The 12433-nt window shown below is 47.8% G+C and overlaps 1 protein-coding gene across 4 annotated transcripts in view; it reads left to right on the top strand.

Annotated features, from left to right (window-relative positions):
- The window catches only part of GPD1L (glycerol-3-phosphate dehydrogenase 1 like), a 58529-nt gene that overhangs the window by 2900 nt on the left and 43196 nt on the right, over positions 1 to 12433 (top strand). For all 4 annotated transcript variants that reach the window (XM_024116491.1, XM_024116490.3, XM_028478815.2 and 1 more), the window contains exon 2: positions 11728 to 11905. In XM_024116491.1, the coding sequence (XP_023972259.1) occupies positions 11728 to 11905 (178 nt within the window). The remainder of the gene's footprint in view (positions 1 to 11727; positions 11906 to 12433) is intronic.

The raw sequence follows: 12433 nt of genomic DNA, 5'->3' as shown, positions 1-12433 counted from the left end.
CGGGGCACGAACCCGCGTCCCCTGCATCGGCAGGCGGACTCTCGACCACTGCGCCACCAGGGAAGCCCTAAATAGTGTTTTTAGTAATGTTTCTTAAAATGTGGTCCAAAGACAACTTGCATCAGAATTAGCACTGAAGCTAGACTTGCTGAATCATATTCCCTGAGGGTGGAACAGATTTTTCCCTAAGGGATTTTAGCCTTCTGCTGATTTTAAAACAGGTTACCAAAAGACGGACCCTTCCAGATGCTCAGGAATAGGAAATTGCTTAAGCAGTGTTTACATTTGGGACTTTTTTTAAAAAGAAATTTATTTATTTATTTGCTGTGTTGGGTCGTTGTTGCGCGCGCAGTCTTTGGTTGCAGAGAGCGGGGGCTACTCTTTGTTGCGGTGTGTGGGTTTCTCGTGGTGGCTTCTCGTTGCGGAGCACGGGTTTTAGGCACGCGGGCTCTAGAGCACAGGCTCAGTAGTTGTGGCGCACCGGCTTAGTTGCTCTTTGGCATGTGGGATCATCCCGAACCAGGGATCGTACCCGTGTCCCTTGCATTGGCAGGCGGATTCTTTTTTTTTTTTTTTTTTTTAAGGCCGTATGCGGGCCTCTCACCGCTGTGGCCTCTCCCGTTGCGGAGCGCAGGCCCAGCGGCCACGGCTCACGGGCCCAGCGGCTCCGCAGCACGCGGGATCCTCCCGGACCGGGGCACGAACCGGCGTCCCCTGCATCGGCAGGCGGACTCTTAACCACTGCGCCACCAGGGAAGTCCCTACATTTGGGACTTTGAAGCAGCTCAGAATGCTTATGGAAATAATGATGTTACATCTATAGCTAAAAGGTGGCTCTAAAGCTCCCAATGTAAATAATCATCAATTGCTATGCAGATACCTGAAGACTGACGGGCCGTCCCGCCCCCCCTCACCTCTTTTCCTCTACAGGGTGGGAGAGAGGAGGCCAAGGGGGCCTCTTGCATCCAGCTGAGCCCTGTTGTGCTGCCCCCTGTGGGGATGCAGGGAGGTGCTTCCTAACGGGCATGGCTTTTCTTGGTCCTGGTGACTCACAATAGCAACAGAAAGGAAAAAACAAAAGCTTCTTAGGTTCCTCCAAAGATGAAACAAAGTTCCTTCGCCAGAACCTTGGGAAGGGCACCCAGACACAGTGCAAGATGCAGTTCTAGAACTAAAACCTCAGGGCTGTGTTTGCAGTCTAAGTCCAGAAACACCCCACACCTCCTTGGGAGGGCCGGGTCAGGCAGCGGTGGAAGGAGGCACTTGGGATTCCCACCCACTGGGTTTCTGGCCCCATCAAGTTCTAGGTGCTTGAGCAAACTGCTTCTCTCCAAGAATCATTGCTCCTGACATGGGTACCTGCTGTCTAGGATCATGGTGAGGATGAAATGAGATGATCTGAGAGAGTGCAAAGTGACTAGCACTCAGTAGTTGTCAGCTAATGAAAAAATGCTGTCTGTGTTAGTTCCATCATCCTTGACCAGAGCCATCACAAAACAGACCTTTTCAAGGTCAGTGGTTGATAAGGTGGAATTGAAACCCAGATCCTTCTAACTCCAATGTCCATGTTTCTATAAATTCTTAGCATTTTCAGTGAGAAGTGTACTTTTACCAATGCCAATCACAAAATGCTAAGGAATAGAGGCAGAGGAAGGGAGAAGATAAAAGAGCGGGAGGTGTTTCTGGGAGTTATCTTTTGCCCTTGTTTTCACCACAGCTTGACTCCTGGGAATGAAGGTCAGGGAGAGCTTTGGCCTACTTTGCACCGATGACTGAAGCTGGACGTGTGGCTGACCTTTTTTGTCCTGTTGGAAGCATCTGAATGCAGCCTGGCAGCTCTTCATCCCCCAGTGATATCGTTTTTGACTGTGCTGCTCAGTGTCTGTGATGATTCTTGCTGTACCCCCACGTGGAGAGCTCGAAACAGTTTAGGCATCTGCGTGTTAGCTTCTCTGAGGTCAAAACGACCCCTTCCTTGTCCACAGGCAGCGCTGACACACCTCTACTGTGGAAGCTGGAGGGAGAGGTAGTGGCGGTTTGGGCTGACCTGGGAGGAGACCCATTTCCCTCAGGAGCCAGACTGAGGACACCTGCCAGCCTGATCCGCACACCTGTTTCTGTTGTTGTGCAGTGTATACGTCACAGCTATATTGGGGATGAGTCTGATTTTCATATCTTAGCCCTCTTTCACCTCTTTCATCATTCTTCACTTCCTCCCCTCCCTTAAGGGGGATAATCATAACAGTTACCACTTAGGGTCATTTTCTGTGTCTGGGATGTACGTTATTTCATTTAAATCTCGACAAGTCTATGCTGTACTACTATTATTCCTATTTTAGATGACAAAACTGAGATTAGAAAACTTTTCAAGGTCAGTGGTTAATAAGGTGGAGTTGAAACCCCGATCTTTCTAACTCTAATGTCCGTGTTTCTATAAATTCTTATCATTTTTAATGAGAAGCATACTTTTACCTGAGAACAAATCCCATTGTCACAAAAATATTGAGTAGCTTACCCTCCCAAAAAAGTCTAGTATAACAATATTCCACTTAAGAAAAATCAAATTGAAATGAGGTCTTAAAAATCATTCTGGAGAGACTTCCCTGGCAGTCCAGTGGGTAGGACTCTGTGCTTTCACTGCTTGTGGCATGGGTTCAATCCCTGGTTGGGGAACTAAGATCCTCCTGCATGCCTTGCAGTGCGGCCAAAAAATAAATAAATAAATAAAATCATCCTGTTCAGTTTCCCTCCAAAGGAGGCATCCCATTTCTTGTAGACATGACATGATCATAGTTAACTGTTTTTTGTTTGTTTGTTTTGCGGTACGCGGGCCTCTCCTGTTGCAGAGCACAGGCTCTGGACGCGCAGGCTCAGCGGCCATGGCCCACGGGCCCAGCCGCTCTGCGGCATGTGGGATCTTCCCGGACCGGGGCACAAACCCGTGTCCCCTGCATCGGCAGGCAGACTCTCAACCACTGCGCCACCAGGGAAGCCCTAGTTTACTGTTTTTAAGGCACCTGATCTTAAAATTAATCTAGTAAATTAATTATTAGAAAAGTCTTATATTTGAGAGGAGAATCTGTCACCTCCAGCTTCTACCCATTAGTCTGTGAGCAGTGCTGAGGCGAGCCTACTCTTCCCCCCGCCCCCGGCTGCGTTGGGTCTTTTATTTTTTTTTTTTATTTTTTATTTTTTTGTAGTACGCGGGCCTCTCACCGCTGTGGCCTCTCCCGTCGCGGAGCACAGGCTCCGGACGCGCAGGCTCAGCAGCCATGGCTAACGGGCCCAGCCGCTCCGCGGCATGTGGGATCTTCCCGGACCGGGGCACGAACCCGTGTCCCCTGCATCGGTAGGCGGACTCTCAACCACTGCCCCACCAGGGAAGCCCGTGCATTGGGTCTTTGTTGCTGTGCGGGGGCTTTCTCCAGTTGCGGCAAGTGGGGAACCACTCTTTGCTGCAGTGGCGGGCCTCTCGTTGTGGTGGCTTCTCTTGTTGCGAAGCACGGGCTCCAGGCACGCGGGCTTCAGTAGCTGGGGCTCGCGGGCTCTAGAGTGCAGGCTCAGTAGTTGTGGTGCACAGGCTCAGTCCCTCCGTGACATGTGGGATCTTCCCGGACCAGGCCTCGAACCCGTGTCCCCTGAGTTGGCAGGTGGATTCTTAACCACAGCACCACCAGAGAAGTCCGAGCCCACCCTTTTCTAAAACATGTCCCATTGGATAGAAGAGTCACATGTCCCCTAAATCTTCCCTGTGGCAGGCCAAGTAGTATCTCCAAGCCTCTCAATCATTGCTGGTGGGAAGTTGTGTCAACCATCCGGGTCTTTCTTCTAACCCTCATCCCTAACTCCCAGGCTTGATGACGTCAGGAACTAAGCCAGAAATCCCCCTGCTCCTTTAAGGTTATCCTAGTGGCACTTTGCCATCATTCTACTTTTGGGCTCAGTTCCTTCCACAGTTGGGTGCTGGGAACTTCATTGATTATCTGTTGCTGCCCCACTATCTCCCCTGAAACTTAATGGCTTCAAACAGCAATCATTGATTAGCTCCTGATTCTGGGGGATCAGCAATGTGGGCTCAGCGGGGAGGGTCTTTTGCTGGTCTTACCTGGGCTCACTCATAAGGCAGCGGTCAGGTGTTTAGTGGGCTGGGGCTCTTGGTCCTCGATGCCCCCTTTCACAGTGGGCGGGCTTTGGCCAGGCTGATGGGAGCGAATGGCCACGTGTCTGTCTTTCTGCAGCAGGTGAGCTTGGGCTTCTCCATGTCGTAGCTGGATTCCAACTTCAAGAGAGAGAGTTCATATAAATTCCTCACATAAGTGGAATCATACAGTCATTGTCCTTTTTGTAACTGGCTTATTTTACTTGGTATAATGTCCTCGAGGTTCACTTCTTTTGTAGCATGTGCCAAAATTTTTTTCCTTTTTAAGGCTGAATGATAGTCCATGGTATGAATATACCAGCTTTTGTTTATCTGTTCAATCCCATCAGTGGACACTTGGGTTGCTTCCACCTTTTGGCTGTTGTGAATAATTCTGCTATGAACATTGGTGTACAAATATCTCTTTAAGATTCTGCTTTCAAATCTTTTGGGTATATGCCCAGAAGGGGAATTGCTGGATCATATGTAATTCTATTTTTAGGTTTTTGAGGAACCACTGTATTGTTTTCCATAGCAGTTACACCATTTTATATTCCCACCAGCAGAACACAAGGGTTCCAATTTCTGCACATTCTAACACTTGTTTTTCTTTTGTTTTAATATAGTAGCCACACTAACAGGTGTGAGGTGGTATGTATTTTGTTAATTGCATGTGATGCATATGATCATATGGCATATACAATTTTGCATCCTGTTTTTTGTTAAATGTAACATTCTATTTGAGGCTTTTCCTCTGCAGTTTGGATTTTGATAGACAGAAAGACTTCTTTAATCTGCTTCTCCCCCTCCTTTTTTTCTCTATGTGAAGTTGTTCACATTGATCTTTTTTCCTCTGTGGTTGCTATCTTTGATTTTAAACTTAGAAAGCTTCCCTATCCAGAGATCAAATAAACATTCACCAAGTTGAATCTATTTTTAAAATACTTTACTTTTCACATTTGCATCTAATACTCTGGCATTTGATTGTACTTTAAAAGCCCTTTAACTGCAAAGAATTACACAAAATGTTAACAGTGGTTCTCCCTGGGTGGTGAGTTTATAATTTTTTTTTGTCTTTCATGTATTGCTTTTATGAATAAGAAAGCAGATGTTATTTAAACCAAAACTGATCACCCTCTTCCCTTGGATCCACATGTAGGATCAGCTCTGGGCATGGGATGGGGAGAATCTAGCTGAACCCTTGTTTGTTCTCCCTAGAGAGTTTCCTCCTTGGTAAAAGAGGGATGGTCTGTGGGGTCCTTTCTGTGCCAGTAAGCTTCTGCACCCCCTGCAGTTCTGGGAATTGTCAACCTGACTTGATAGGCATCGTGTTCCTTGGCTGATTAAAATGTCACATCTTTTTAGAGAGGAAGAGGTGAGTGAATGCCGAGGGGTTGGGGGAAGGGTGATGTTGCCAGTGGAGGTTAGGACCTCCAGCAGGTGGGTGTCTGTCCAGCTGGGACCCAGGGAGGGAGAGCAGAGTGGTGAAGACATGGCCTGGGCTGTGGATCTCTCCTCTTCCACTGACCACCAGTGTGATCCCGGGAGTTCAGTGTCTTCACTTGAAAAATGGGGATCGTGATAGGCCCTGTCTCAGAGGGTTGCTAAGGCTTAAAACAGATAATGTGGGTAAGGTATTGAAAACAGTACTCTGGTGGTAATCAGATTGCAATACATAAATGTATCAGACCAAGGGGTTATACCCCTTCAGTTTATACAATGTTATTTGTCAATTACGTGTCAATCAAAAAACAAAAAGCAGGGCTTCCCTGGTGGCGCAGTGGTTGAGAGTCTGCCTGCCGATGCAGGGGACAGGTTCGTGCCCCGGTCTGGGAGGATCCCACATGCTGCGGAGCGGCTGGGCCCGTGAGCCATGGCCGCTGAGCCTGTGCGTCCGGAGCCTGTGCTCCGCAACAGGAGAGGCCACAGCAGTGAGAGGCCCGCGTACCGCAAAAAAAAAACAACCAAAAAACAAACAGTGCCTGACACCTGGTAGTCAGCAAACCCTTACCCTCTGCCTCTTGCCCCATCCTTCCCTCTCCCCTTCCCTCTGCTCCTTTCTCAGCCTCCTCTCCCTCTCTCCCCCTCCTGCTCATAACCTCTCCCCTCCCCACTTCCTCTGCCTCCCACCAGGTGTGGACTCTGGGTAAAAGCAGAGGACAGTCTCCATGCCCCTCCTGTTCCTGCACCTTTGCTCCACGGGCCCTTCCCTCTGGCTCGAATTCTCCCCCACCCCAACCTTAGACTTACCAGCTTTATCCCCTGTGTCCTCTGTGCCTGGCACAGTGTCTGCATGGCATAGGTGCTTAATGTGTGTTCTCAACAAATGATTCTTCTCTACCCCTCAGCAAACAGGAATTAGTAGAAAGTGTGGGCTTTGGAAACAGATCTGGGCCAGAACTGCTGGCTCTAGATGGACAGCGTTACCGGGTAACTTATTCATTCTCTCTGAGCCTCTACTTCTTCATCTGTAAAGTGGGGATAACGTGGCAGCTGGAAAGATGAAATGAGCTCTTGTGTCAAATACCCAGTGTGTACCCAGTTTGCACTGGGTCGTGATTTCCCACTCCAAGTCCTTTTAAAATTTTGTTGGCATAATATTGCTGAGGTTGCAAACTAGTCTGTATTTTGAGGCCCAAGACCTGTTGATAAGATAATTCATGATTCCATGGGAAATGTGATATTATACCCCAGAGTAAAAACCCAGGACTGGCCGTCAGCTGTCCTGAGTCCCCCTCCCAGTTCTACCACTACCTGGTTGAGTAACCCAAGGTCAGAGTGACCGAGCCTCCTGTGTCGCCTCCTGTGTCGTGTCTTAATCTGCCAGGTGGAGGTTTAGATGGAATTAAACCTCCTTTAAACTGCCCTGGTCGCTTTTGTTCTGCTTATTCACTTAGACTTTCTTTAAAAGTTGACTTTAAAAGAAAACTTTCTATCACCACTCCAAAGACCGCAAGTAGAAGGTAACAGCAGCCACCAGTAGAATGGAAACAAAACAGTATTATAAAATCCTTGCCAGATACTGGTCCTGCCAAGGCTCTGAGTGGAGGCGGCCTCATACTTTGGGAAGAAGGGAAATTCACACAGGCTGGGGAGCTGGGAAACACCGCAACACTCACATGAGACATTTGGCGCTCTCTCAGGGAGGCCAGGAGAGTTGAAAAGGGCACACATGCGTCATTGTCACTTGGTGCTGTGTGTGGGGGCGGGGGCAAGCGCTCAGCCATTGGGGCTACCTCTGGCCCCCACTCCTCACTTGGGGGAAAACCAGACTCATCGCAGACCTGAGCAATGGCTGCTTGTGCCTTTGACCCAGCCGTGTTAACGATCTGTGCCTGACTGGGCTGGAACAGTTACCGGACAGCCCCTGAAACAAGGAGACGCCACCACCGTGGCCATAGGACCCCAGCCCTGACCATGGCTGAGCCACACACAAACTGCCTCCATGGACTGGACTGGATGCAGTATTTTTATTTTATTTTAGGCTCAGTTCTAATATATCTGTGCATGTTTTTAGACTGGTCCTCTGTAGGCCAGGCATCTTTTTAGGACAGGGTTTTCACTTATATGTGGATTTTATGTAGTTGCCTTCAAAACACACGGGTTCTTCCAAAACACTCCCTTTGCTATTTGATCCTGTTCCTTACCCATATGTGACAAACACATTTAGTACCATTTCAGGGCCACAAAGGAGTTTTGGGTATGGATTATACTTAAAAACAAAAACAACTTTATTCAGGTGTAATTGAAACACAGAAAACTCAGACATACTTAATATTTGATGGGTTTGGAGATGGGGATACACCCATGAAACCATCACCACAATCAAGGTAATAAACATCCATCACCTCCAACAGTTTCCTCCTGCCCCCGTCTCCCCATTTTTCGTGGTAAGAATAGTCAGTACTACGTTAGCTATGGGCTTGTTGTATAGAATATATAGCCTTTATTATGTTGAGGAGAATTGTATACTTTTGAGATTTTATAAACAACACAGAAAAGGTGGACAGCAAAGAAAATACTTGGTTCAAATGGAGATGGTACTGAAAGAGATTAAAACAACAAATTAAAGTGTTTTCATTTCTGATCTCCAAAAAAATATATTATTGTATAAGTTACATAGAAAGAACAAGACTAGGCCTTATAGGCATTAGAATCTTTTTGTTCATCTCCCTGGATTCATGCTTTTTTTTTTTTTAATTAATTAATTTATTTATTTTTGTCTGCATTGGGTCTTCGTTGCTGCGCGGGGGCTTTCTCAAGTTGCGGTGAGCAGGGGCTACTCTTCGTTGTGGTGCATGGGCTTCTCATTGCGGTGGCTTCTCTTGTTGCAGAACATGGGCTCTAGGCACGCGGGCTTCACTAGTTGTGGCACACGGGCTCTAGAGCACAAGCTCAGTAGTTGCGGTGCACGGGCTTAGTTGCTCCGCGGCATGTGGGATCTTCCCGGACCAGGACTCGAACCCGTATCCCCTGCATTGGCAGGCGGATTCTTAACCACTGCGCCACCAGGGAAGTCCCTCCCTGGATTCATTCTTGAATTGAATTTCATGCTTCTTCCCCGCGTCCATCTCCTCCCTCCCCTCCCCCCCTCCCCCATCCATGAGTGGCTGATCCAATAGCTTGGCCCGGAATTACCTGGAGTTACCTCTGGTTGCCTCAGCGTTGCTGAGTCTGATGCATCCCCTAGCTACCACTGCAAAACAGCCCACCCTCCACCAACTTGGTGCTGAAAATAACAAGCACACGTTGTTGCTTGTGCGTCCCTGGATCAGCTGGTTAGTTCTTGGCTTGGCCCGGCTCCCTCACGTGTCTGTGATTAGCTGAGTGTTGGCTGGAAGCTCTGCTTTGCCTGCTTTTCCCATCCCTGGTGTATGAAGCCCTTTTTGCTTCTCTGCAGAGGTATGGTCTTCCTCAGCACCGTTCCCATGTCTTCTCCCTGGACCCCAGCCAGGTCTGTCCACCGTGGTTCCCTCAGCTGAACGCTGGGCAGGCGAGCCTTCCCATGGATTACCTGGGTTGCATCTGAGTCCTTTGTGTTAAAAGTCCCTCACAGTTTACCCTTCTAATCACGTATCCCTCATTCCCCTTCACCTCTTATCACACACAGGATTGTGAATTCCTTTTACCTTGTTCATCTTTCTTAAGTGTGTGGGAAGCTTTTGAGAGCTGTGCCTTTTATATCACCAGCATCTAGCCCAAGGCATTATGTTCAATAGGTGCTCAGGACATTTTTGATAACTGAGATAAATTCGTGAATGAATGACTGAATGAAGTCCTTGATGAAACCTGGGAGGAGGTAGAGTGAGGTCCTGCTGACCTCCCATGAGTAAAAAATGCAACTGGAGTTCCCTTATTTTTGTTCTGTCCTTCTAAGCCCCATTTGAACTCCAAAGGACAAGGTATGGTGGGCTTAGTTCTTTTTTTTTTTTAATAAATTTATTTTTTATTTTTGGCTGCATTGGGTCTTTGTTGCCACGCACAGGCTTTCTCTAGTTGCGGTGAGCAGGGGTTACTCTTCGTTGCGGGGTGTGGGCTTCTCATTGCGGTGGCTTCTCTTGTTGCAGAGCACGGGCTCTAGTTGCTTGGGCTTCAATAGTTGCGGCACGCAGGCCCAGTAGCTGTGGCTCACGGGCTGTAGAGCCGCAGGCTCAGTAGTTGTGGCGCACGGGCTTAGTTGCTGCGCAGCATGTGGGATCTTCCCTGACCAGGGCTCGAACCCATGTCCCCTGCATTGGCGGGCGGATTCTTAACCACTGGGCCATCAGGGAAGCCCTGGTGGGCTTAGTTCTTAATAGTTCCAATTTTTATTTAAATTTTCTTAACTAACTTTTCTGCAGAAACACAGTAGGTTTGTCTCTGGTTGCAAATGCTTGGCTTCCCAGGAGGCGGCTGTAAAGGGAGAAACAGGTGTATTCCAGTAAGACTGTGGACCATGGGTAGGGGGCTCATGATTCTAGTTTATTTTCCCACTTGATTTACTAGATTTGGATTCCTAGTGTCTTATAGATCCCCTCCTCGGTTTGCTCAGTTCCCCAGAATCACACTTGCTCTCTTTGACCTTGTGTGAGTTAGTAGGATAAACATTAGGGTAAAAGTGATAGTGCTGGTGGGGAGATTCTCGGCCTTTTTTCTGCAGGGTGTCAGAGGAGAATTGGATTAATGGATATTTAGCTAATAAACTGTCCTGCTGACTGAGAATAAGGACTTCGCAGGGAAAGCCACAGAGCTTTGATGTTTACAGCTATTCCTTTGTGAGGAAGGAGAGCACCAAAGTTCTAGATCCTTGTGCAGAGCAGCTGTCCTCAACTCTGGCCGCACGTCAGTCCCAGGGGAGCTTTAATAACTGCTGATGCCTGATCCCACTCCAGAGGTACCCATTTCATTGATCTTGGGTGTGGCCTGGGACTCAAGTCTCCCAGGTAATTCTGTTGTGCAGCCAAAGATAAACATAAGGATAACTGTCTCCAATCTGTTCTTCTGCATTAGCTTGGTCCCACCCCCTTTCTGTCATCACCCCTTACTCCATTTCACAAATTGTCTGAATCGTTAGAAAAAATCATTAGAAAAAATAATGAATGCCCTGACATGTGAATTCTCAAGGTGCTCTTTACCATTCTTTCCTTTGCTCCTCACACCAGGAAAGTTATCTAAGAAACGAACTATTTCTCTGTTCAGATTCCTATAAAAGAACTTGATTGGTTCAGCCGGGATTAGGTACCACCCGCGGCCCAATCAGTGTGCACTCAACACACCTGTGAGATGGGCACAGGTGCCCGCTGACCATGATCACCTCTGCCACAGGGACCAGCCGCACACCTGCGGCTGTTGTGCAGAGGACTGGCGTTAACTAGCATCTTCTCTTCCCCTGTGGGAAAGCCTATGGGAGACTGATTCATTACCAGAATAGGTTTGGTGAATAGAGATGCAGAAAAAAGGGAGCTTTTAGAGGCCTCTGGGTGTCTGCTGGGGGGACCCATGCCCTTGCTCTCCTCCTTTTCTGGAATCCACTTGGGTCTTGTCTTTCCTTTATGACTGAAAACAACTAAGTTTCAAACAGCTTGGACTTCCCTGGTGGCGCAGTGGTTAAGAATCCGCCTGCCAATGCAGGGGACACGGGTTTGAGCCCTGGTCCGAGAAGATGCCACATGCCACGGAGCAACTAAGCCCATGTGCCACAACTCCTGAGTCTGTGCTCTAGAGCCAACGAGCCACAACTACTGAGCCCACGTGCCACAACTACTGAAGCCCGCATGCCTAGAGCCCATGCTCTGCAACAAGAGAAGCCACCGCAATGAGAAGCCCGCGCACTGCAACGAAGAGTAGCCCCCGCTCGCCGCAACTGGAGAAATCCCGCGTGCAGCAACGAAGACCCATTGCAGCCAAAAACAAACAAACAAATAAATAAATTTATTTAAAAAACAAACAGAAAAACAGCTTGCGACTGAGGCGACATCACATCTGAGTTCTAAGCTCAGTGCTTGAATCAGAACACAAGTCTCCTGAAATATAATCTAGTGCTTTTTCTCTTCTGCCCAAGTGAGTTTGATTTCTTTTTTTTGATTTCTTTTCCACTGTTTCTTTTGCAGGGGTTCAGCTGTTGCAAAAATAATTGGTGATAATGTCAAGAAACTTCAGAAGTTTTCCTCCACGGTTAAGATGTGGGTCTTTGAAGAAACGGTTAATGGGAGAAAACTGACAGACATCATAAATAATGACCATGAAAATATAAAATATCTCCCTGGACACAAGCTGCCAGAAAACGTGGTAAGACTTTGGTTAATTCTAAAAGTTACACTCAGCTGAGTTAGCACTTGGGACGTGGGGAGATGGGAAAGCTGCTTCCCCGGTCTCCTGTTCCTCTCTACCACCAGGTTCATTGCTTGGTCCGTTTTGGTTTTCCTGACTCTGAACATGGGCCTTGTGTTAGTTTGCTAGAGCTGCCATAACAAAGTATGATAGACTGGGTGGCTTAAACAACAGAAATTAATTTTCTCACAGCTCAGGAGGCTTCACGTTGTCTGGAGGAAGAAATTTTCCTCTACCCTTCTAGGTTCTTCTGTCTGGTCTGAGAATTAAGTTGACATGAGGCAGATTAACAGGAGAATATCAAAAGTTTAATAACATGTATGCATAGGAGAGACCCAGGAAAACTGTGTCATTCACCAAAATGGCTGAAGCCCTCACCTTAAATATTATCCTCAGCTAAAGACAAAAGAGGAGGGGCTTCCCTGGTGGCGCAGTGGTTGAGAGTCAGCCTGCCGATGCAGGGGACACGGGTTCGTGCCCCGGTTG

Source organism: Physeter macrocephalus, chromosome 18 (assembly GCF_002837175.3).
Source record: "Physeter macrocephalus isolate SW-GA chromosome 18, ASM283717v5, whole genome shotgun sequence".
Classification (NCBI taxonomy): Eukaryota; Metazoa; Chordata; class Mammalia; order Artiodactyla; family Physeteridae; genus Physeter; species Physeter macrocephalus.
Note: the sequence above shows the minus strand (reverse complement) of the source record. Positions and strands in the feature narration are given on the sequence as shown.